The sequence below is a fragment of the Oncorhynchus clarkii genome, chromosome 17, assembly GCF_045791955.1.
Source record: "Oncorhynchus clarkii lewisi isolate Uvic-CL-2024 chromosome 17, UVic_Ocla_1.0, whole genome shotgun sequence".
Taxonomy (NCBI): domain Eukaryota; kingdom Metazoa; phylum Chordata; class Actinopteri; order Salmoniformes; family Salmonidae; genus Oncorhynchus; species Oncorhynchus clarkii.
The window spans coordinates 22,458,353-22,482,967 of record NC_092163.1 but is presented as its reverse complement, the minus strand read 5'-3'; the positions used below and the strand labels follow the sequence as shown (position 1 = coordinate 22,482,967).

Here is a 24,615-nt window from a genome sequence, read left to right as displayed (position 1 = left end):
AAACACATGAGAATCTCCATCGAAATCGCTTGAAAAACGACAAAAGAAAATGTACATAAAATTGTATTGTAGATCTACTTAAAATTCATATAGTACACATATACTCATTAAAATCCATGAGTGACACCAAGCCGGGAGCCGGGGGAGTTGAATTGTATTCAAGCTCATCCCTTCACAGTACTGTGTTTACATTTTTTTGTTACCTCTCCAACACTCCCTGCTGTTTTAGTTAATGACTGAAATAAGATTCCCTCCAGGATATGCAGCCTCATTAAACAGAGAAAAGGGAGGAAAAAGACTTGGCTCTCTGGTAGTGCTTGCCGTGCGGTAGCAGAGAGAACAGTCTATGACTAAGGTGACTGGAGTCTTTGACAATTGTTTGGGCCTTCCTCTGACATGCCTAGTATATAGGTCCCGGATGGCAGGAAGCTTGGCCCAGAGATGTACTGGGCTGTACGTACTACCCTCTATAGCGCCTTACGGTCGGATGCCGAACAGTTGCCATACCAGGCCGTGATGCAACCGGTCATGATGATCTCAATGGTGCAGCTGTAGAAATTTGAGGACCTGGGGACCCATGCCAAATCTTTTCAGTCTCCTGCGGGGGAAAAGGTGTTGTCGTGCCCTCTTCATGACTTTCTTGGTGTGTTTGACCCATGATAGTTTCTTAGTGATGTGGACACCAAGGACCTTGAAACTCTCGACCTGCTCCACTACAGCCCCGTCAATGTGAATGGGGGCGTGCTCTGCCCTCCTTTTCCTGTGGTCCACGATAGGCTCCTTAGTCTCGCACACGTTGAGGGAGAGGTTGTTGTCTCTGACCTCGTCTCTATAGGCTGGTCTCATCGTTGTCGGTGATCAGGCCTACCACTGTTGTGTCGTCATTGTGTATTGGACAATTTTCCAATCTTTTTGATGAGGAATCTTTCAGTTCATGATTTGAAACATCAGTTAAACACACTTTAACTGACAACCTCCGTCATCTCTTCTCCCTTCCTCAGGTGGTGTCGGGCCGGCGTCTTCTTCTCCCTGCCCTTTGCCAGTTGGTTCTCCTTACTCTCCCCCTTACGGCCCCTGATGGAACGCGTGTTCCATGCCCCACCTGGTGTGTAGCCGCACCTGCCTCAAATGCCCATGACCTCATCTTCCTAATGGATGGCTCCTGCAGGATGGGCACCGCCCACTTCGCCACCCTACTCAAGTTTGTCGCCAATGTTACGCCGACGTTCGACATCTCCACCATGGACACACGTGGCGCTAGTGCAGTACACAAATGAGCAGAGGTTGGAGATATGCCTTGGGGAATATGGTGGAAAGAAGGAGCTGTTGGATGCCATTTTGGGGATAAGCTACTGGAGGGGGGGGGATCAGCACAGGGGTGGCCATTGCGTTCACCACCCAGGAAGTTTCCAGCCAACCTAACAGAAGTAAGCAGGTCATAGTAATCACTGACGGCATTCATATGACGACATCAGGTCCCCTGCTCTGGCCACTCAACAGTTAGGTAAGTAAGGTGGGGAGGGAGGGTCAAGAGCTGAGTGGCTAAGAGGGAACAATGGGGGGTGGGAAATAATTGTAGCAGGGCAGATGCCACATTTGAAGACTGAAAATACACCTCTCCTACATTTTTATTTGGGTGACTTGAGTGAATGAAAGCAAGGTTTCACTTTCCACATTATTGCTTTCATCCATTTAATCACACCAGAGACAACCTTGATGGAGAAAGGGTTCATTTGAATTTAAGTCTTTGAATGGAGCAAGGAACTGATATATGGTGTGTGTATTGTGTGTGTGTGTAAACAGGTATAATTGCCTACTCCATTGGTATTGCTTGGACTTCCCAGGAGCAGCTAGAAGACATAGCCAGAGTGAGCCAGTCAAGGAGCACTCGTTCTTCATGGAGGACTTTGATGACCTCCATAAGCTGGTGCCCACTATCGTACACAACATCTGTCAAGAGTTCAACTCACAGCCCCAAAACTGAACCCTTAAGTTGAACACACCAAAATGACGGTCAGCTGAGCGTACAACAAGAGTGCCTCTGACCAGAATATCAAGTCGCATTTTCTGGTCATTTTCCAACGATCCTACATGTTAAATTGGCAAAGAAAACAGGCACTGCTCCCTATGACCCCACGGCGGAAGTAATTGATGGAACGGCCTACTACTTCGCTCGGCTGACCACCGTTCTGGTGTGTGTGGTCTCTTACACACTGGGAGAAGTACTACATTGTCAACAAATGGTACTTACGTACATACCAGCTCTATATGTATTTAAATAATATACAAGTTAACATAAAACATGTTTTGAAAAGTATTATTGTTAGGACTTTTGAATGGTATAAACATTGCTATTGGATTACAATTAATATGGGGTTACTTAAAGTATTAATCAAATACAAATAATCAATTAATTAATATGGGGTTACTTAAAGTATTAATCAAATACAAATATATAGGTATACACTTGAAATGGGAAATGTGTGAATGTTGAAGCAATGAAAGGCATTATTCTAAAAGGTGGGAAACAAATACTACATTACCAGTATGATATACAACATATTCCTTTATTGTTGTTATTGATAAATCTGTCACTCTCCCATCTGAGAAAAAATACAATACATCATGAAAAAAAGAATAAACTATAACGACAATAATTATATGTACTGTATGTACAGTCCAATTAGCATATTTATCAAATTCACATCTTAAAAGAATTCTCTCTACAACTGGAGGTTAAAAGGGGAATTACTTTGATTTTACAACAGGCAAACTTGGCTCCGCCCAATGCTTTGTGTTTTGTTTTCCCATTGGTTATTAATAGGTTCTTTGTTTTGTGTGATCTCTTTTCATACACTTTGTAGTGCTTGTAAGCAACACCCCCTGCTGCTCAGAACGGACAAGTGAATTTTAGACGCATATCTATGAGTCACCATTTAGACTAGAGCATTCTGCTTTTACACTGCCTATAACAACATGATAATTCTTTGTTCAAATCCTAGTTCTTGTCCGACTCCTGGTTCTGGAGGACCACTGTTTGCTTGGTTATTATTATTCCAATTGAGGACCGTATGCAGTCTTGATGGACAAACAGCGAACTAACAGGTCTCAAAAACGACAGCTCAATCAAACTGGTTTGGAGAAAACTAGTATCTAAAGTGGTTCTCCATGACCAAAAACACACACAAAAAGAAACACTAGCTTATGGTCAAGCCCTCACTATTCTGTCATTCAAATAGACATAAAGCCCATTAAAAGACATGAAATGTGAGCCAACCTGGTGAAATATGCTTCTTCCACATTGTGAGCAGCAGGGGGCCATATACTAACTCCTCTTTTGTTCAACTACTCAGTGTTGTGATGAGACTACTGTACGTTTACCACGACAAGCGCACCCATACATACTGACTCCATTTCACATCACCATGTTTAGCCACTCAATATACTGTGTTAATAAATATCTTCTTTTTTTTAATATATACTTTAAAACTGTACAAGTTTTCTGTTCGCTCCCTTACATTGTCTAAAATTACCTGACACCAAAGAAAAATAAAAAGGAAAAAAAATCTTTGTACAACGCAAGCACACCGAATTCCCCACAGATTTTGATCCATCCTCGTCATTCAACAGTCCTTATTTTAGAGACCAAAGCATTTGGTAGATAGCGAAATTCTAATCTCTCACATGTTCAACTGCAGATGAGACAATTTTGAGAATAAATGACAAAAATCTTTCTTGTTTTGTAGTGCTCACAACCAAAGGCATACAACTTGTGATAAGACCGGCAAATCTCCAACCATTCCACTACAAAATAAACAAAGTACACAAATCCCAAGGAATAACTCCTAAATGTTCAAGTAAAACAGAAAATATTCTTTAAAAAAATATTTACCTGTATTTAACAAGGATTTACCTTTTTCACCAACCAAGTATAGTAAATAAAAAACTAGTAATTGCTCAAAATAATTTGACAAAATTCTATTTTCAAACAGTTATTACCTAAAGCATTTACCCTGCTTTCTGACCAGAGCTGGTCATATCGCCTAAACACAGGAGCGTAGCTTGTGTGCAGTTGAGTACTGAGAGACCTCAGTTCTGCTGTCAAAAATGGGAGCCAAGGGGCTAACTCAGGACAGGGGCAAGCAGGATATCTATGAAGAAACTATCTTAGCAGTCATAGCCAACTTAGCATTAGCAAAATATCTAACTTAGCATTATAAGCTGAAAGAGCCAACTTCACGGTCGCAGGAAACTTTACATGTGCAGGCTCTCTGTGAAGCATCTTGTCGTTGTAAGACAATACTTGGTTGATTCTTTTGGCTTAAATGACACGGAGGCATAAATAAATACACAGCTCAAATAAAAAAAAATAAAAAAAATGAATAAATTGTTTCACTGCAAACCATTTTTCAGTGCAGTTTGTCAGGTTGCTCAACTATAAATACACGATAAAAGCAGCATGTATTCAAATGAGGTCAAACCACAACATTGATCAATCAATTCCATTAAATTGTGAAACAAAGTTTGAGTAATTCATCTACCGCTAGCAAAGTGTCAAAGGACAGATCTTGTTAAGAGTTAACGCTTCTACTTATGTTGGTACAGTATATTACAATGTTGTTGTCCTATTTATGTAAAGAATGGAACATCCAAACAACAAAAGAGGCACTCCTTGTACCTAGGCGAGCTGAAGCTGGAGCATAAAAGCATTTACAATTGAATTGGAAACTAAATGAAGTTGAAGGATGTGGCCTGGTTAAGTCAGTGTTTTGGCTGTGTACAGGCAATTTGTATTTGACCACTGATTCAACACCGAAGCAAAGCAAGCTGGAATACAAGGATGGCTTACTCACTCAGGTGACAGATTCATATGGGCTAATATGTAGGAATTTTGTTAGCAAAGTTTCATCACACAACTCAATTATTTTCATGGGGTTGGCTTTTCAAGAGGGTGCAAAGCAAGAGTATGGACAATAGGCACTACTTAAAAAGCTACATTTTTACTTGTTTTAGAGATGAATTAATGGAGTCATTTCCAATTCGTTGTGATTACATACAAAACCACATGGACATATACAAAAGGCTATAATAAATCCCACACCAAGGAAATGCAGGCTCATGGCCTTTACTTCAACTTCAAACTGACTTTCAGGTTTCTTTAAACTTATTTACCATTTTCTTATTCAGGGGGACTCGAGTTCTGCACGCAACTGTATATTTCAGTGGATTGGAGGGCATTGTGGATCTCAACTCACTTGTTCAATAATTTAAACAGTACTGTGACTATTGACCACTAGCCATATATATGCTGTGTACATCTGATGCAAATATAATTATTTTTAAACTCAGTTTTATGGATCAAATGGAATAGACAATGTCCAGTACTATGTTGGACAATAAATTATAACTTGTTGTTGAACACCCTGCCCACTCCTACTTTGCACACAAACTGTAAAATAACGTTGTCTGCAAGACTGACGAAAAAGGCACATTTTCATGAAATCTTTGAAAACGATGACATTGAAGACACAGGCAGTCTTAGGGGTGCCCGGGTAGGGAGGGGGGGGGGGGGGGCAGAATACGAGTATTGTGTTTCTGTTAGTTAGGAAACAAACGCAATGTTTCTAAACGAGAGTACAGGTCTTGAGAATTTCCTGGATATCCGCTTGGTCTTTGTGATGTTTGACCACATCTCCTTCTGGTTTGGCTGTAGCACCCAGGCCCGCCCGGGTGGAAGGATAGTAGAGTAGCCCTCTTTCTCTCAAAACTCTCACGTTCACCCCTTTCAGCCTTCAAACCATCAGGTGTCTAACCATCCCTCTCGACTGCCACTGGTCAAGACTCAGACACCAGTGGCTAGTTACCAATCCACCTCACTACATTTCCTTTCACACTGCCTTTGAGTTGGGCTCCAACTCCCATCTCTCCCTTCAGTTACAACACAACGCCGGCCCTTTTTGATGGTCTTTCGAGCCGGACGCAGCTGTTAGCCATTGGGATTTGCGGTCATACGAAGACCTTGGCGAGCGCGTCGGCCCCGGCGCTGCCGATGTAGCACTTGGTGGGGTGGAACGCCACGTCGTGGATGGCCTCGTCCGACTTCTTGCGGTGCGCTGTGAATTCCTGGATGCACGTCTTGCTCTCCATGTTCCACAGTCGGATGGAGCAGTCGTGGCCTAACAGGGCGGAGGATGGATGAGAACAAAAATATAAAGAAATAGGGAGGTAGAGTGAGAGAGGACGAAAGAGAGCTAGAGGGAAACGTTACAATTCTAAAACTGCCTTTTAGTGAAAGTTACCACAAGAAAGGGGGCTTCCGTTTCTATGCTCAGATATTTGCCACAGTCAGTTTGTATCTCCAGTTATGCAAGGAACAATATTGCTGTAATTACATGAAACGCTAACCAACATAAACACTAGTACTTCCCCGTTTCCAGATAAATACTTACTGCCAGACATCAGGTACAAGCCGTTGGGATCCACAGCTAAACTGGTGACTGCGTCCAGGTGGGCTACCATGGAGTGAATACATTTCCCTGTAATAGGAACCCGGGATGAGTACAAAATCACTGTCCTCAATGTTGTATTTATACCAACTGTTATAAGTACACTTTATATTGTGACAAAATGTGTTTGGCTTACTATGTATACATTTGATTTAAATTCCAGCTGGAATGCCGGTTCAAAGTGACAGCCTTCTAGCTCACCCGTGTTGTTGTCGAAGAACTGGATGTGTCGGTCCTCCTGGGCCGTGATGGTGATGGGCAGAGTGGGGTGACTCAGCACCTTGTTGATCTTGCACGGGGCTTCTGTGTGTGACAAGACATGGAACTCAATTGAACATTGCCCGATTAACCTTTCTCATTTACATTTAGTCATTTGTCAGAACAACAGGGTAAATGGGAGTTATAAATCGAGACAAACTGATTCTAAAGTAGGGAGTTGAAAGGAAAAGCCACAGAGCTATAACATACTTGGTGGGCACTAGGGTTATATTGCAGACTGTACTGATATACCAGCTGCTATAGCCTATTGCTAATAAAACAAAGAAATAGCTAGGGAAGCTTTCTGAAGAGAGTACACCAACAAAATAAAAGTATGACTTTTAATGCACAAACAAACATTTATGTTGTGACAAGAGGGGTAAAGGGCGTTGACAGGGAGAGCGCAAGAATAGGCAGTGAGCACATAGTGCACTCAATTACTCTCTTTTGAGTTACAAATCTATACAGTCACTGTGTAGAAATGGCAGCGGAGCTTACCAGGCTCTCCGGTCTGGTCCAGCTTGAGGATCAGCTGCCGCGTCTCCATGTTGAAGAGTCCGATCTCCCCCGTGCTGAACGACGTCACCATGTGGGCCGGCTCACTGCACACCAGGTCCACTGACGTGGGGACACCCAGTTCTGAAACCGACAGAGTTGGAAAGGTTATGAGCTAATCTTAGAGCAGGAGTTCTGTTGAAGGGGGCAGGATTTGAGTGTGGTGATCATAGAAATAGAATGCCATTCTATACATCTATTTCTATGGTGGTGACCTGGTCCTAGGTCAGACCTTTTTTATGGGGCTGATAGTGTCCTGAATTTAGCTAATTCTAGATCAGTTTCGCTCTGAATCAGACAGAGGGTTAGGGTTAGGCTGTGGGGACCTGGCTGGTCCTAGGTCAGACCTCTTTTTGGGGCACGTAGAGTTCTGAATTGACTCAAAGGTTCCCAAACTTTTTTGACCCGCGACCCCACCATGTAAAAAAAGTTATGTAATCAACAGCCAATGTTTACTTTTTAAAAAATTGGGACTATGACAGTCTATTACAAAATCAGTCACATTATTTTTGACAATTTTTCAATCTGAAGACAGTATGGTTTGAAGTGACTGAAATGCATCAGAAAGGCATTGGGAAGTTCAGAAGATCAGCAGGCAATAATATTGTATGACTTTCTGTGTAGAAAAGAACATCATTGATGATGTTATTTCCCCCCCCAGTCTGATTTAGTGCCTGGTCTTGTCAATTCTGTTCTAATGGCCTGTGGGCATAGTAGCATAAACCATTCAAAAGAAGGACACATTTGTAGGAAGAAAACAGAAACCCTTCTGATTCTTACAACCGCATCTATCGGCTACCTTCTATGAACCAAGCGTCAATTTTATCTCGCGACACCAAATCCCCCCCCCCCCCCATCAGGCATGGTCTCGCGACCCCTAGTTTGGGAAACCCCGGAGTAACTCTTTATGGAGCGGATTCTAGGTCATTGTATAGAGTAAAATTACAAATATATTTTATAAGCTGATCCCAGAGCAGTGGTTATGTGGGACAGTCCGTGTAAGAGGGTCAATTAGGTGCTTTGTAAGCTAGCTAGAGCAGGCACTGTGGAACATTAGGTGAAAATGTGTGAGGCATCTGTTTTATGAACTGATCCTGGGGCAGTGTTTGTATGGGGCAGCCAAAGTAAGTCTATTGGGGGATCATTTCGTCGATCTGATCTGCGTTCAGCTATTCACCTCCTTTCTCGTTGAAGACGGCGAGTGCGGGGGAGGTGTTGGCAGCGTTCCACAGGCGCACAGTGCCGTCCCCGGAGCAGGAGAGCAGGCGCTGGTGGGCCGAGCTGTAAACCACTCCCCACACTGAGTCAGTGTGACCAAGCAGCGCCCCCCGCAGCACCGAGGGCTCTATGGCAGGAAAGAGAGAAGGAGAGTTAGGAGGGAAAGGGAACGAGAGATGAGGGAGAGATGCAGAATTAAGAGGTGGGGAGAGTTAAGAGGGAGGGGAAAAGGAGAGAGGGAAATGATAGAGAATGAAAGATCATGTGGAGACAGGGGGAGAAAAAAAAGAGTTGGATAAAGAGAAGAGTGAAAGAGGAGGATGAAAGGAGTGTCAGGTGGAAAGTTAGAAGACAGCAATGTAGTGAAAGGGAAAACAGAGGTAGAGAGAGAAAGAAAGAGTCAAGCGATCAGTGAAGAGATGAAGAGAATATGAAACAAGAGAAATGCGCTAATAATCAGAGGCATCTTGGGGGAGTACCATATGAGTCATAGGGGTCGATATTGGGGTTGGGGGTGTTCCAGCTCTGAATGGTTCCATCCACCCCCCCACTGAAGCACTGCTCCCCTGTAGAGCTCATGGTCACACACAACACCGCACCCCTACAGAACACAGGAAAACTCATCTCATCATTAACTACAACTTGTTTTGGCGAAGACAAAACACAACACCTCACTCCTACAGGAGAAAGTGGCAATACCTGGCATTATAAAATTCAACCATTTTTCTTTCACTTATGCAAAGATACAAAGTTAATTTGCTTGAACAAATGATTCATGTATACAAGAGTATCGGTCCAGCTGTCCATTTCTAAAAAGGTTGGGTTAGAGTGGATAAGGAAGGTTACTCACCGATGGGCCCGGAATGTATAGATGGGCTCCACATCTAGGGCAGCACACCTAGGAAGACAGACAGGGGATATAACTACCTTTTGATGTACATATTCAACGAACATAAGCTAAGTAGAACAAAATGGCCCATTACAGCCATCAGAAATGCATAAGCAGAAAAAGGCATGCTTTAGCTATCGATTGTCTTTCCGCAATAGTGCTCTTAACAATTCCAAATGACTCTTACCCCATTGAAAGTGACCAAGTTACCCACGTTCACTACTTAGGTACCTGCTTAAAAGCATCATTGTCTTTGACTGGCAGCTGGGTCGTATTCATTAGTGCACACCGAGAGTTTCTTTACTACTACTACTCTGAATTGTTTTGGGGTCTAGTAAATACAACCCAGGTGTTTGACTGACAACAGTGTAGGCCTATGTGAGCTCTTACTTCTTGGCGGGGGCGGTCTTCTGGAGGTTCCACAGTTTGAGGGTGTGGTCCTCGGAGGCAGTGACCAGGACGGGCTCCACGGGGTGGAAGGCCAGGCCCCGGATGGAGTCAAAGTGGCTCCGCAGCGTGAACTTGGGGCTCCATGTCTTCCGCAGCGCATCCTGACTGTTGGTCACCTGAGTTAAAATGACAAAGAGTTTCAATATCAATTGGAGATAAGCAACAAAAGGCAAGTTATGCCCACAGATGTCCCCCTTCTGACCACCTCCTCCCTTTGCTCAAGCCATGTGGTTCACTCTTGATTGTCTCTCCATCTGTTTGAGGCAACAACTCCGGCTGAAAATCGCAGTCCAGACCTACTGTCTTACAGCTGTTATTTGCTTGTTTTTTGTTGAGCTTTTTCAAGCAAGCACTTATTATTAGGATTCAAGCTTAAGTGCTGTACAATAATGTTTCAGAAGGTATAGCAAGCTAGGGAGTCACTAGTTTTGACTTATTTATTTCAATTTACAAAAAGTAACTTACGTGGTCACGCCAGACTTAAAAAAAAGGGTTGTTCCTGTTTGCAATGCAAGTTCAGTGGCGCTATGATCTTCACAGAGTCTGCTAAATATGTCTGCAATGTGCCTCTTGTGCTTGGCCCCGGTCACTGCTTATCCTTTTAATTTCCTGCTTGTTAGAGCTGCAACATCTTAGTATGAAAGTTACCATACAAACGTTAATGTTATCTAACGCACACAAATCCATTCCTATTTTGCGATGAGTGTGTCCATCATATAAATATAATTCTAACACTAAGGTGTCCTCCCACACTGGGTCCAACTGAGCAATATGACACTCAGTCTCTTCAACCACAACCTCAATCTGCATGCTAGCTCTCCACAGCAATACAACCGCAGTTCACTTCACATTCAATTGATCTGGAGTGTGTATGTGCACGTATGTGCCTGTGTCTCTGTGTGTGTGAGTGTGTGTGTGTGTCAATAAAAGTGAAAGTCAAAGCCCATGCTGACCAGACTAGATAGACTGTTTAAATATTGACATTTCGAAAGCTTTGAAAAATAGTTTGGACCTTTAGATAAATACAGTTCATTCAGAAAATATTCAGACCCCTTGACTTTTTCCACAAAAATATATGAAATATCACATTCACATAAGTATTCAGACCCTTTACTCAGTACTTTGTTGAAGCATCTTTGTCAGCGATTACAGCCTTGAGTCTTCTTGGGTATGACGCTACAAGCTTGGCACACCTGTATTTGGGTATTTTCTGCAGATCCTCTCAAGCTCTGTCAGGTTGGATGGGGAGCATCGCTGCACAGCTATTTTCAGGTCTCTCCAGAGATGTTTGATCGGGTTCAAGTCCGGGCTCTGGCTGGGCCACTCAAGGACATTGAGACTCGTCTCGAAGCCACTCCTGTGTTGTCTTGGCTGCGTGTTTAGGCTCGGTGTCCTGTTGGAAGGTGAACCTGAGCGCTCTGGAGTAGGTTATCAAGTATCTCTCTGTACTTTCCCTCGATGTTGACTAGTCTCCCAGTCCCTGCTGCATGATGCAAAAATGTCTAAAAACCTGTTTTCGCTTTGTCATTATGGGGTATTGTGTGTAGATTGGGATTTTTTATTTATTTAATCCATTTTAGAATAACGTAACAAAATGTAGAAAAGGTCAAGGGGTCTGAATACTTTCCGAAGGCACTGTATATGCCTTTCTACTTAGTGTTCTAGTTTAGAAGCTCAAAGTCTCTAAATCTAGCCAATCAATTTATCTTTTTCTACATGGAAATGTGAAGCAGTAGATATTTGCTGCCCCGAGGGACCTAAGTGCTGAAAGAGTTGTCCATGGGGCTCCACAGGCTTTAGGTCATGTAGATAAATAGCTAATTTACCTGGGTGCGAACACGCCATATTTATATATACAGCAGAAAATGTCATTTGTGAATGCTGCTGCCCGCTGTTTGGTGGTGGCGCCCTTTGATCTGATTAGCTGAATGTTGTACTGTCTGTCAAAATATTGCCTGCCTGTTTTCCTTCATTTTGTTATGATTGCTGTGGTCATCACAACCTCTCCCTCAACGTGATCAAGATAAAGGAGATGATTGTGGACTACAGGAAAAGGAGGACCGAGCACGCCACCATTCTCATCTACGGGGCTGTAGTGGAGCAGATTGAGAGCTTCAAGTTCCTTGGTGTCGACATCACCGACAAACAAACAAACAAACATGGTCCAGACACACCAAGACAGTCGTGAAGAGGGAATGACAAAACCTATTCCCCCACAAGAGACTGAAAATATTTGGCATGGGTCCTCAGATGCTCAAAGGGTTTAACAGCTGCACCATCGAGAGCATCCTGACTGGTTGCATCACTGCTTGGTATGGCAACTGCTCGGCCTCCGACCGCAAGGCACTACAAAGGGTAGTGCGTACGGCCCAGTATGTCACCAAGCTTCCTGCCATCCAGGACCTCTATATCAGGCGGCGTCAGAGGAAGGCCCTAAAATTGTCAAAGACTCCAGCCACGCTAGTAAGACTGTTCTCTCTGCTACTGCACGGCAAGCGGGACACGAGCACCAAGTCTAGGTCCAAGAGGCTTCTAAACAGCTTCTACCCCCAAGCCATAAGACTCCTGAACATCAAATCAAATGGCTACCCAGACTATTTGCATTGCCCCCCCCCCACCCCCACTTTTACTCTGCTGCTACTCTCTGTTTATTATCTATGCATAGTCACTTTAATAACTCTACCTACATGTACATTTTACCTGAATTACCTCGACTAACCAGTGCCCCTGCACATTGACTTTGTACCGGTAACCCCCTGTATATAACCTCGCTATTGTTATTTTACTGCTGCTCTTTAATTATTTGTTACTTTTATTTCCAATTTTTTTAAAAAGTATTTGGCGCATGTGACAAATAAAATTTGATATGTAAATAAAATTCCCTTTGGGACAATAAAGTGTGTTGTTTATGTCATAATAAAGGTTTTCATTAATTTATTAATTCACTGCTAGCTGCCTTGCCATTGCATCTGGCAGTGGTTGGTGCCCAGTGTAAGGAAGGACTAACGCAACTCAAATTGTAGACCAGGCTGTCGGCTTTCTTGGCCACGCCCCCCTTACTCCCCCTCACCCTCTCTTCCTTCCTTATCTTCCCTTCCCTGCAGATGTAGGTACTCACGTCGTAGGCCAGGCTGTCTGCCTCATTGGCCACAGTGAGGCCCGCCAGCTCGCCCAGGCCCAGCTCGCTCTCCGCCGCCTCGTCCGGCCCCATAATGAACGACTTTCCTGACGTGGGCGGAAACGTCATGGCCTCCACTGGGATGGATGGACGGACAGTGAGATAGATGGACAGACCAGACAAAATAGGCAGATGGACAGAGCCAGACAAACAAATTAGACAGATACCAGAAAAATAGGGAAAAATTAACAGACGGACAAACAGAAGTCAAAACACTAAACGACTGCTACTGGTATTTGGGCCTATTAGATATTGTTGTGTAAAATTGTCAATTTGTAAATTAAATTATTTACAGTCAATTGTGTATATTTGGAAATTGTGCACTCTGTAAATTCAAACCCTTTGGGGACAATTAAGCTCTCGTCTTACCTTCCTCGGGGTGGCCCACTTCGTGCTCGTTGAGCCTGGGGACGCTGGGCCGGGACGGCGGTGTCACGGGGGGCTGCATGGAGGGGATGTCCTCGGCGTCTCGCAGGTTGGCCAGCATATCCTGCAGTTTGGACCGGTTAGGCCCTGGGAGGAGGAGGAAGATGAGAAGAGGATCATGGAGAAGGAGTAGAGACAAAGAAGGAAAGGAGAGGGAGGAAGGAGGAGGAAGAGGAGAAGTAGCAGTATACAGAGAGGATCAGGAAGGAAAAGAGTCAAAGAAAGAAAGGAGAGGGATAAGGAAGACGAGAAGAGGAGAATGGAAGGTCATCTTCTTAGAGTAGAAGGGCACGCAATCCTCATCTTAAATACCTTTGGGCAGGGGTCACTGGCTCTTTGGAGTTACTGGGTACACAGGGTTTTGTACCAGCCCAGCACTACTAATCAGTTTCAAATAATACACATTTTTCAGTCTGAACCATAACTAGTTGAAACAGGTGCATTAGTGCTGGTCTGGAACAAAAGACTGCACTCCAAGTAGCTCGGAGTTGGAGACCCATGCTGGAAGGCTGATTGAAAAAAATCTAAAAGTGATGCAGAGAATGGACAAGATAACAGGGCCCGTATTCATAAAGCATCACAAAGTAGCAGTGCTGATTAAGGATCAGATCATTTTTTAGATAATCATTTATATGATTTTATGGACAGGGGGAACCTGATCCTAGCTCAGAGCTGCTACTCAGGGGCGGCAGATAACCTAGTGGCTAGAATGTTGGGCCAGTAACTGAAATGTTGCTAGATCGAATCCCCGAGCTGGCAAGGTAAAAATCTGTTGTTCTGCCCCTGAACAAGGCAGTTACTCCACTGTTCCTAGGCCATCATTGAAAATAAGAATTTGTTCCTAACTGACTTGCCTAGTTAAACAAAGGGACTTTAAAAAATATATTTGTATATTTATTTAAATACTCAGAAACTTTATAAGATTGAAGACACAAATAAGCAGATTGAAGAGCAGATCCATGGCTGATGCTTGGCAAAAGACGACTTCGTAGCTTGAACATAGAAATAACTCATAGAACAACAAAAGCTTAAGTTGGGAGGAAAGGAGAGCGTTAAGTCACTGACACCGGTATACTTTCAGAGAAAATAAGAAGTTGGAATGTTTGAAAAATACAGAGACAGAAAAAAGGAACCAGCACACATACAAAGACACAGGTGTAGCTGATAACCTATGGCATAATAAAGACAGGTACAAACACGACGAAGCGGGATGGAATGTCTCAAGTGTAGGATGGTGCAACCATAGACATAGAATTACTAGAAGGGGCACGCCCATTCAAGACAATGGGGCCATAATGGGTAAGCCATTTCACTCATACAGAGTGTACCCGCGAGGGTGCAGTCAAATTGCTGTGGTCTGGGCTATGCCCTTTTTAGTAATTATATTTCTATGGATGCAACTTAAAACAGCAATGAGTAAGGTCGATACAGCGAGAGGGTTAGGAATGCAGCACAGTGCACTTTTCTTTTAGTGAATGTGGTTATAGTGATTGATCACTTACAAGAGTGATCAAATTGTCCTGCGCGGTTCTGAGCACTGTGAGGAGAGGCAGTGATTGCAATCCCATTAAAATGTTAACATACAAACATGTACGCGCGGAACCACAGAGGCACAGACACAAACATGGAGAAGGTGGTACTAGATGGCCGAAATAGAGCGCCAAAACGAAGCGATGGGAGGAATAGTGTATCTAACGTGCTTAACGTGTCTGTTAAATATAATTTCTGCATGTTATAGTTGACCTCAGAGAGAGAGAGAGAGAGAGAGAGAGAGAGAGAGAGAGAGAGAGAGAGGGAGAGAGAAGCTCTTATCACCAGGACAAGGAGAAAGAAAGCAATGGCGAGAAAGAAAGGGGAGGCCTGACAGACTTACTCTTCACCCCCTTTTTGCCCTTGCGCTCCTTCCTGTACTGCTCCTTGAGTTGGGCTATGAGGCCCTGGTCCACGTCCCAGGCCTCGGGCATGGGGCACTGCTCTTCCTTCTCTACACCCAAAGGAAGGGGTTGGGGGAAGGGGGGGGCAGAAACCGAGAAGCCGGTCAGTGTCCAGAACTTTCTATTGAACCAGACCAAACGAAACTCAAATCCAAAGTGTTATGAAATTAAAAGGTGGTTCAAGTAAAGATGGCCTCTTTAATCCTAATATATGTATATATAGCCTGTAAAATGTATTGCAGAGACACTTGCCTACAACCCTATTGGAGCAGTGGTTAGCGAGTTTGCCTACGGGCAGGGAGATCTGGGTTTGAGACCGGCAATGTATAGTATGTTGCATTATTGCCATTTGCTGCAGTATGTAAAAAAGTGTGTGATGGAAATTCTTCCTGTAATACTCCCCCCCCCCACCCCACCATCTCAAAGCACATAGGGGGTGGTGATGTCAACACATAGGGGTCAGTCAGGAAGAGAATCGGTAAAATTCTCCTCATATGACAACAGACAGGGATGGAACAGGAGAATAGAGTCATGCCTGAGGGTTACCGTCGCTGCGCCACTCGATATGGAAACACAAATGCACAAAACTGCCATTAAACAAAGGATTCGGGGGGGGGGTGTAGTAAAGAGCCAGATTGGCTTCCGACAAAAAAAAAATACAGCTGACATCAAATGCTGAATTTGATAGCCGGCAGAATCCTGCATTTTTTTTGAGTTAATGTATTCAAAAATATTCATGTCAAAGAAAGCTGTGTCCAGCCAAATAAGGTGACAACAAAGCATATGGTGAACAGCCGTCATGCCTCACTCAGTCTCTGCAAGGCTTTGTCCTTTGTGCCGTAACGTCAACAACAGCATAACATGCTAATGTTAAGACAATGCAAATAACATTCAATACCCCCCCCCCCCCCCCCCCACCCCAAAAAAATGCAACGCCATTCAACAATACTCCATCATGTTGTGAAATGTTCTATATATCAAAAGCAGTAACCATGTAGGTTTTATAGTGTAAGCTGGCTAAAGAACTAAAAACACAACATATAATGTATTTCAACAAAAAATGTCAAATTATGTGGGGGCCCTGTATCTATACCTATAAGCATATCACTATTCCTAATTTCAGATGCAGGCATGATCATACATGGTCCATAGGGCTCAGATCAAAAATAGTGCACCATATAGGGAATAGGGTGCCATTAGGACATACCCTCTTGTTCTTTTGCACCCCAGTATCTCTACTTGCAAATCATCATCTGCATAACTATCACTCCAGTATTAATGCTAAACTGTAATTATTTTAATCTCTATGGCCTATTTATTGCCTACCTCCCAACTCCTCTACATTTGCACACACTGTAATAGATCTTTCTAATGTTCTTTTCTGTTGTGTTATTGACTGTACGTTTGTTTCTGTGTAACTCTGTGTTGTTGTTGTTGTTTGTCGCACTGCTTTGCTTTTTGGCCAGGTCACAGTTGTAAATGAGAACTTGTTCTCAACTGGCCTACCTGGTTAAATAAAGGTGAAAAAAATATATATATCTGTAGTGGCAGTGTGTGGGATCAAGCGGAGGAGATGAACACTGGAGAGCACAGAGCTGCTGATGACAACTCTGTTTCATAACTGATCAGCGAAGCGCCTCGCTGCCGCTTGACCTTTTAATTACCATCCATCCATCTAGCCGTCCTTTGCTGTGTGTTCAGCTCATGGCTTCAATTATGGTTAACAGAGGGAATGCAAACAACTCAGTTTCGCATGCAAGCTGACCTAATTATCCCAATAACACAAGAATAGTCTTTAAAAAAAGATTTTGTCACCATTATTTACATGAACTACTATTGAATTATAGTATTGATAAAAATAACTGGATTGTCAACATCTAGTCAGTGGGTCAATGCATCACAGACAATTGGTCATTTGTTGTGGCTGTGTTCTAATGTCAACACTAGCATATTACTTAGTAATTACTATGAACATTGTATGCATATTGGAAGATCGCCTATGCCTTCAACTGGATCCCTCTGGCTTACTCTGTCACACAACCAGCGACGCCACATCATCTGTTCCTCTTTGGCTGTGCAACTCAACTGACTGCTGCCTGACCTGTGACAAGCGGACTCACTGATTGTGTGGGAATGCCCTTGGTCATTGAGTGGAGATAAACACAGGGCATTGCTAGGTGATGGGAGTGAAGGGGCTCCCTGTTAGCTAAAGGGGATAATGGAGCCACAGTAGCCAGGTGGCCAGCTGTGTCTTTGTGTGAAGACTAGGACAGAGAATACAGGGTTCTGTGTGAGTGGGCGATTGAGGGATGGGTAGGTCCCCTCAGTGGGGACTGTTATGTGGAGCTAGAGCAGGAAACCGAGTTACACTCAATGTTCTCTTGACCCAACTGTCCCTGCTATGGCCCACTCGTCCTCCCTTTGGTCTACTGTCCTCTTTCTATGGCCCTCCTGTCCCTTTTGTGCTCTCGTGTCCTGAGAATAAATGCCAGTCCCCACTTACTTGCACACTATAGTCCTACTATTGCCAACATTTCCCCTTCACTGTTGACTAGGCCTAATAAGTTACTTTGGCCCACATGTAAACGTTACCATTCTAGTTTGAGTGTTCATCAAACAACCAACCAAGCCCCCCTCACCCCAGTCTCCTCTGTCTTCGGCACTCCGGACATCGGGCGAGCCGTCCATCTCATCTGGGCTGGCCAGGAAGTCAAAGCCCTTCAGGGCCTCCTCCGTGTCCTGGTCGTCACTCATGTCCGAGGATGAGGAGGGGGAAGAAGACGTCTTCTTCCTCACCATCTGTGGAAAACAGAGAGGGTTGAAGAGACGGAGAGGGGGTCTGAGTGACTGAATGAGTTGAGTGAAAGTGTAGGTCTGAATGAGTAGAGTGTCCAATCAAAAACGGGTCAAAAACGAAGGAAATTGCACTGCATAAACTAGGCTGGAGCAAGAATTAAGGCTACAGGCTACCTAACAAGCTCACTTTCCCGTTGAACTTGTCATCATATTTCTTCAATCCGCAGGACAAAAAACAATATATACAGTTGAAGTCAGAAGTTTACATACACCTTAGCCAAATACATTTAAACACAGTTTGACAATTCCTGACATTAAATCCTAGTAAAAATTCCCTGACTTAGGTCAGTTAGGATCACCACTTTATTTTAAGAACGTGAAATGTCAGAATAATAGTAGAGATAATGATTTATTTCAGCTTTTATTTCTTTCATCACATTCCCAGTGAGTCAGAAGTTTACATACACTCAATTAGTATTTGGTAGCATTGCCTTTAAATTGTTTAACTTGGGTCAAATGTTTTGGGTATCCTTCCACAAACTTCCCACAATAAATTGGGTGAATTTTGGCCCATTCCTCCTGACAGAGCTGGTGTAACTGAGTCAGGTTTGTATGCCTCCTTGCTCGCACAAGCTTTTTCAGATCTGCCCACAAATTTTCTATGGGATTGAGGTCAGTGCTTTGTGATGGCCACTCCAATACCTTGACTTTGTTTTCCTTCTGTTGCCATTTTGCCACAACTTTGGAAGTATGCTTGTCCATTTGGAAGACCCATTTGCGACCAAGCTTTAACTTCCTGACTCATGTCTTCAATATATCCACATAATTTTCCAACCTCATGATGCCATCCATTTTGTGAAGTGCACCAGTCCCTCCTGCAGCAAAGCACCCCCACAACATGATGCTACCACACCCGTGCTTCACGGTTAGGATGGTGTTCTTCAGCTTGCAAGCATCCCCCCTTTTCCTCCAAACATAACGATGGTCAATATGGCCAAACAGTTCTATTTTTGTTTCATCAGACCAGAGGACATTTCTACAAAATGTCCCCATGTGCAGTTGCAAACCGTAGTCTGGCTTTTTTTATGGCTGTTTTGGAGCAGTGGCTTCTTCCTTGCTGGGCGGCCTTTCAGGTTATGTCGATATAGGACTAATTTTACTGTGGATATAGATACTTTGTACCCGTTTCCTCCAGCATCTTCACAAGATCCTTTGCTGTTCGTCTGGGATTGATTTGCACTTTTCGCACCAAAGTATGTTCATCTCCAGGAGACAGAATGCATCTCCTTCCTGAGCGGTGTGACGGCTGCGTGGTCCCATGGTGTTTATACTTGCATACTATTGTTTGTGCAGATGAACATGGTACCTTCAGGCGTTTGGAAATTGCTCCCAAGGATAAACCAGACTTGTGGAGGTCTACAATTTTTTTTCCAGAGGTCTTAGCTGATTTCTTTTGATTTTCCCATGATGTCAAGCAAAGATGCACTGAGTTTGAAGGTAGGCCTTGAAATACATCCACAGGTACACCTCCAGTTGACTCAAATTATGTCAATTAGCCAATTATCAGAAGCTTCTAAAGCCATGAAAAATTACTTGTGTCATGCACAAAGTAGATGTCTTAACCGACTTACCAAAATTATAGTTTGTTAACAAGAAATGTGTTGTGTGGTTGAAAATCTAGTGTTAATGACTCCAACCTAAGTGTATTTAAACTTCCGACTTCAACTGTAGGTAAGATGTATATCGATTTTGAGACATGACATGTAGTATTTTCATATTGTAATATACGCTTTCGTATTCATTTGAAATTCCTGTTCCTGTTTAAAGATTTCTCACAAAAACTAGCTTCTCTGAAATGTCAATGGAGCTTATACCAAGCCTTTTCTTTTAAAAGCCTTTTACATTTAATTCAGCTCGTGTCATGTTAACTTCGCTTTTTGTGACCCACAGAAAGAACTTAGGAGATGACGACCACAAAATGTAAAATCCTCAAAAGTTAAGAGAAACCTGCACCACTATGTAAACACTGATTGGTGCTTATTATCGGATGTATTCGGATACGAACTCTAACTTTTTGAATAGAATGTTAATATGTTAGAGGAAGACCCACTGAATGATTCAGCACATGAATCATATTTGTCTTGGTAAAATGTATTTTGTAACATAAGTGAAATTGTATCACTTAATTTCATCACCACCCTAGAATGAAGTACAAGGAATGAGCCAACATAGCTTGTGACTGCTACTGGTTCTCCTTGACTGTTATTGCTGCCTGTCGCTAATTCAATAGGGTTCTGGCTGTTACTCTATTGTTGTAGCCATTGCTAATGATATCGCTAATGGCTAATTCGAATTGCCCCACGAAGAAGCCCAAGTCACATCATGAATGTGTGTGTGTGTGTGTGTGTGTGTGTGTGTGTGTGTGTGTGTGTGTGTGTGTGTGTGTGTATAAGAGTGTTTGTGTGTCCTTGCTTACAGTGGCCAAGTTCATAATGGTCTTGTCCCTCCCTTCGCTGTCTTCGTCATCCTCCTCGTCGCTAAACTCGGCGGCGGCGCTTTCTATGAACTTGAAGGCCTCAAGGACTGTGGCCGAGTCAGACATGTCAGGTTTACTGATGGAGAGAACAGAGAGAAAGTGAGACAGATGTTAGTGAGAACACAAAAACAATGCAGGACTTCTACACTTGCAGTTTCTAACTGGATTTCCTTGAAGAATGCTAGTTATCCATTAGTGATAGCATTAGCAATGGCTACGTCAATAGCATTAGCTACAACAATAGCATTAGCTACAACAGCAATAGCTACAACAGCATTAGCAATAGATATAACAATAGCATTAGCAATAGCTACAACAATAGCAATAGTGATAGCAATACATTTAGGCCAACTACAACAACAGCATTTAGCAATAACAACAGCAATAGTCATTAGCAGTTGCTCACCTGATCATGCCGCTGTCCTTCAGCAAAGATGGCTCAGTGCCGTTCACCATGGGTTCCGGTTTCCTGTCCGACGGCCTCTCTCCGGAGTCTCCAGCCAGGCCCAGCAGTGCTCTGACCCTCTGGGACTTCACATCCAAGATGGTGTCCGTGTAGCCCACCTCCTGAAGGTACCTGGAGGAGTGGAGAAAGTAAGGCCCGACTGAATGTTACGGGAGAGATTGGATAATAATTTGGAGATTTTGTGCGTAGAGGGATAACTGTCTTTAAGCACTGATCTAGGACCAGCTCTAAATCCTAGGTGCAACTTCCATCTACTCTAGTTTTCACATAACATTGCAGAAGCGACATGACTATATTATATATTAGTTATATTTTTACAACTGCTTATGATATATGGTGTGTCACGCTAATCACTATGAATTAGGTTTCAAAACAGACGATGAGAGTCAAGATTAAAGGGATAAAATTACACTTGAAAGTGTTTCTAAAACTATTTTCATTAATATTTAAGTAGTTATTTGGAGTTAACTGTATTTAAAGTGGAGTTCCTGGTGTGTTAGTCAGACGGAATAGAGCAGGACATTGACCATTTCAGGAGCCAGATGTACTGGATTAGACAACAAAGACAAAATCCTGGAGAAAATAAAGTTTTGTTAAAGGCAAACAAGCTAGAACTAATCAATATGGCCTACTTTATTGGATACAATTTCTGAAGAAAACAAACATGTTCCTTTATATACCATAGTGTCCAAAGAAAGCAATTGACTGAAACTATTCCCCTCTGAGCAGGAAAGAAAATCAGTTTTCAGTCACTGCACAACAAGGGAATGAAACAGCATTGGATAATGGAACCAATTAAAACCACACATGAATAGAATCTTAAGCCAATTTACAAACAACAACTTAATAAGATCAAATGCAAAATTTCATTAAAGCTCTCCAAAACCACAACATACCTCACTTGGTAGGTAAAACCAAAATCAAGATGACACCCTTCTATCCTGATTCCTTCAAGACGCGCTTAAGTTTTGATGCTGATGCTCCAAGGTCGGAGGTTTTGATAAAACAGCGTCTTGTGCAAGCTTTAACAGAACGAGGGAAAGGGGGGGAGAGGAGAAAAAAAGTTCCTCTCCGTCTCTTGCTGTACCAGCCTCTTCAGTTGCAGGAGCCCTGAATGCCCGACACAATCCTCCATTCATGGGCTAACACCATCTCTGTCTCGGACACTGTGCTTCGTTACACAGACACACACCAGAGACAATACACGCACAACACACACACACTTCCTCTCAATGAGACGCTGCATTCACATTCCTCCATCCAAGCAGGTCATCCAAGGATAATACAATTTAGTGCCCAGATTTATTGCTTGATCTATTTTGGCAATAAGCACATATTCTTGCTAACATAAGGCCTTAAATGCTGTAGGTATTGGAGCTATGTGCAACTTCTCAATGGGTAAAACTGCTCATAACATGCACAGACGAACACAAATTAGCCAATACCTCGTATTTAATATTAAAACAAGTTTAAGTTCAATTGTTGAGAAGACGTCAAATATTTTAGTGACAGAAGTCAAGAATATGTGTAACAATGAATGCTGGACTCTGATCAAGTGTCTGAACTTTACTTGGTCTATTTTATTCTTTTAACTGTCTTTAGACTAGCTGCACTCCATGATTCTCTGCTCTGCCCTCTTCCCATCGCTCTTCTCTATTTCCCCCCTATTCTTTCTCTTCTCTCTGTCAGGTAAGGTTCAGTGAGTTCATGGTTCTGATGGGGGGAGTGAGGGACCCTGTCCCTTGAGTGGTTCAGTGCCTGCCTGTAGCTGCCGCTCATGTCACTGTTTGCAACACACACAAGCAGACAACATACACACAAAGATATATACACACACACATCCTCTCTCTTATCCCATTTGAGGGCTTGGTTGCCATTTTGACACACATACACACATGGACTGACACACACACAGATTTTATATATAATATATATATAATATACATAAATATAATACATATATATAATACACACATATACACATATATATATATATATATATATAAAATACATAAATATAATACATAATATATACATACATACATACGGGGAAAAAGGATTGTCAGCCACCAATTGTGCAAGTTCTCCCACTTAAAAAGATGAGAGAGGCCTGTAATTTTCAACTATGACAGAAAAAATGAGAAAAAAAAATTCCAGAAAATCACATTGTAGGATTTTTAATGAATGTATTTGCAAATGATGGTGGAAAATAAGTATTTGGTCACCTACAAACAAGCAAGATTTCTGGCTCTCACAGACCTGTAACAACTTCTTTAAGAGGCTCCACTGTCCTCCACTCGTTACCTGTATTAATGGCACCTGTTTGAACTTGTTATCAGTATAAAAGACAACCTCAAACAGTCACACTCCAAACTCCACTGTGGCCAAGACCAAAGAGCTGTCAAAGGACACCAGGAACTAAATTGTAGACCTGCACCAGGCTGGGAAGACTGAACCTGCAATAGGTAAGTAGCGTGGTTTGACGAAATCAACTGTGGGAGCAATTATTAGGAAATGGAAGACATATACGACCACTGATAATCTCCCTCGATCTGGGGCTCCACGTAAGATCTCTGTATTGACCTGCTCCCTTATTAATTGTGATTAAATATTTAGTTGAAATATTAAGTATAACTCTGACTTGTGTGATAAGTTTGTCTCCTCATTTGATAGTAAAGAAATGAACCACCACACTACATTTGCAACAGAAAAAAGTATTATATTTAGAGTGGTAACAGGAACAATCTATGGCGAAACAGCTGTTACATATGTTGTTGGACATTGGTCTAGTAACGACACCAGGATAAGTTTACATGGTTATGAATGGAGAGACCAGTCAAATAATACGATATGGGAGTGAATTGTCAGACTCGGTGGTGAGATACGTTGCATGCTAAATTAAGCGCACATAAACATTGGGGTACATTAACCTCTCTAGGGTAGGGGGCAGCATTCGGAATTTTGGATGAAAAGCATGCCCAAATTAAACGGCCTGCTACTCGGGCCCAGAAGATATGATATGCATATAACTGGTAGATTTGGATAGAAAACACTCTAAAGTTTTCCAAAACTGTTAAAATAGTGTCTGTGAGCATAACATAACTGATTTGGCAGGCGAAAACCTGTGAATAATCCATTCAGGAAGTTTTGTTTTGTTTTTTTGTAGTTTTCTATTCAATGCTATTACAGTATCCATTGACTTAGGACTCAATTTGCAGTTCCTATGCCTTCCACCAGATGTCAACAGTCTTCAGAAATGGTTTCAGGCTTGTATTCTTATAAATGAGGGAGTAAGACCAGTCTGAATGAGTGGACCCTGACGTGTCACAGAGCTTTTTCATGCGCAATCCCGAGAGAGTGCATTTCTTGTTTACCTTTTATATTGACGACGTTATTGTCCAGT

General features: G+C 42.7%; 1 protein-coding gene across 2 annotated transcripts in view; it reads right to left on the bottom strand.

The window, feature by feature from the left end:
- Positions 1-2,546: 2,546 nt before the first annotated feature.
- Positions 2,547-24,615, bottom strand: part of LOC139370539 (striatin-like) — a 71,786-nt gene continuing 49,717 nt past the window's right edge. The window contains exons 5-18 of one of the 2 annotated variants that reach the window (XM_071110097.1): positions 21,153-21,323; positions 20,687-20,822; positions 18,054-18,213; positions 15,354-15,464; positions 13,424-13,567; positions 12,995-13,131; positions 9,817-9,992; positions 9,388-9,435; positions 9,017-9,138; positions 8,497-8,664; positions 7,263-7,403; positions 6,708-6,809; positions 6,450-6,536; positions 2,547-6,176 (exon numbers count right to left, since the gene is read on the bottom strand). In XM_071110097.1, coding sequence (XP_070966198.1) covers positions 6,007-6,176; positions 6,450-6,536; positions 6,708-6,809; positions 7,263-7,403; positions 8,497-8,664; positions 9,017-9,138; positions 9,388-9,435; positions 9,817-9,992; positions 12,995-13,131; positions 13,424-13,567; positions 15,354-15,464; positions 18,054-18,213; positions 20,687-20,822; positions 21,153-21,323 — 1,873 coding nt within the window. In that variant the 3' untranslated portion in view covers positions 2,547-6,006. The remainder of the gene's footprint in view (positions 6,177-6,449; positions 6,537-6,707; positions 6,810-7,262; positions 7,404-8,496; positions 8,665-9,016; positions 9,139-9,387; positions 9,436-9,816; positions 9,993-12,994; positions 13,132-13,423; positions 13,568-15,353; positions 15,465-18,053; positions 18,214-20,686; positions 20,823-21,152; positions 21,324-24,615) is intronic. The other variant, XM_071110098.1, reaches the window with a different exon arrangement.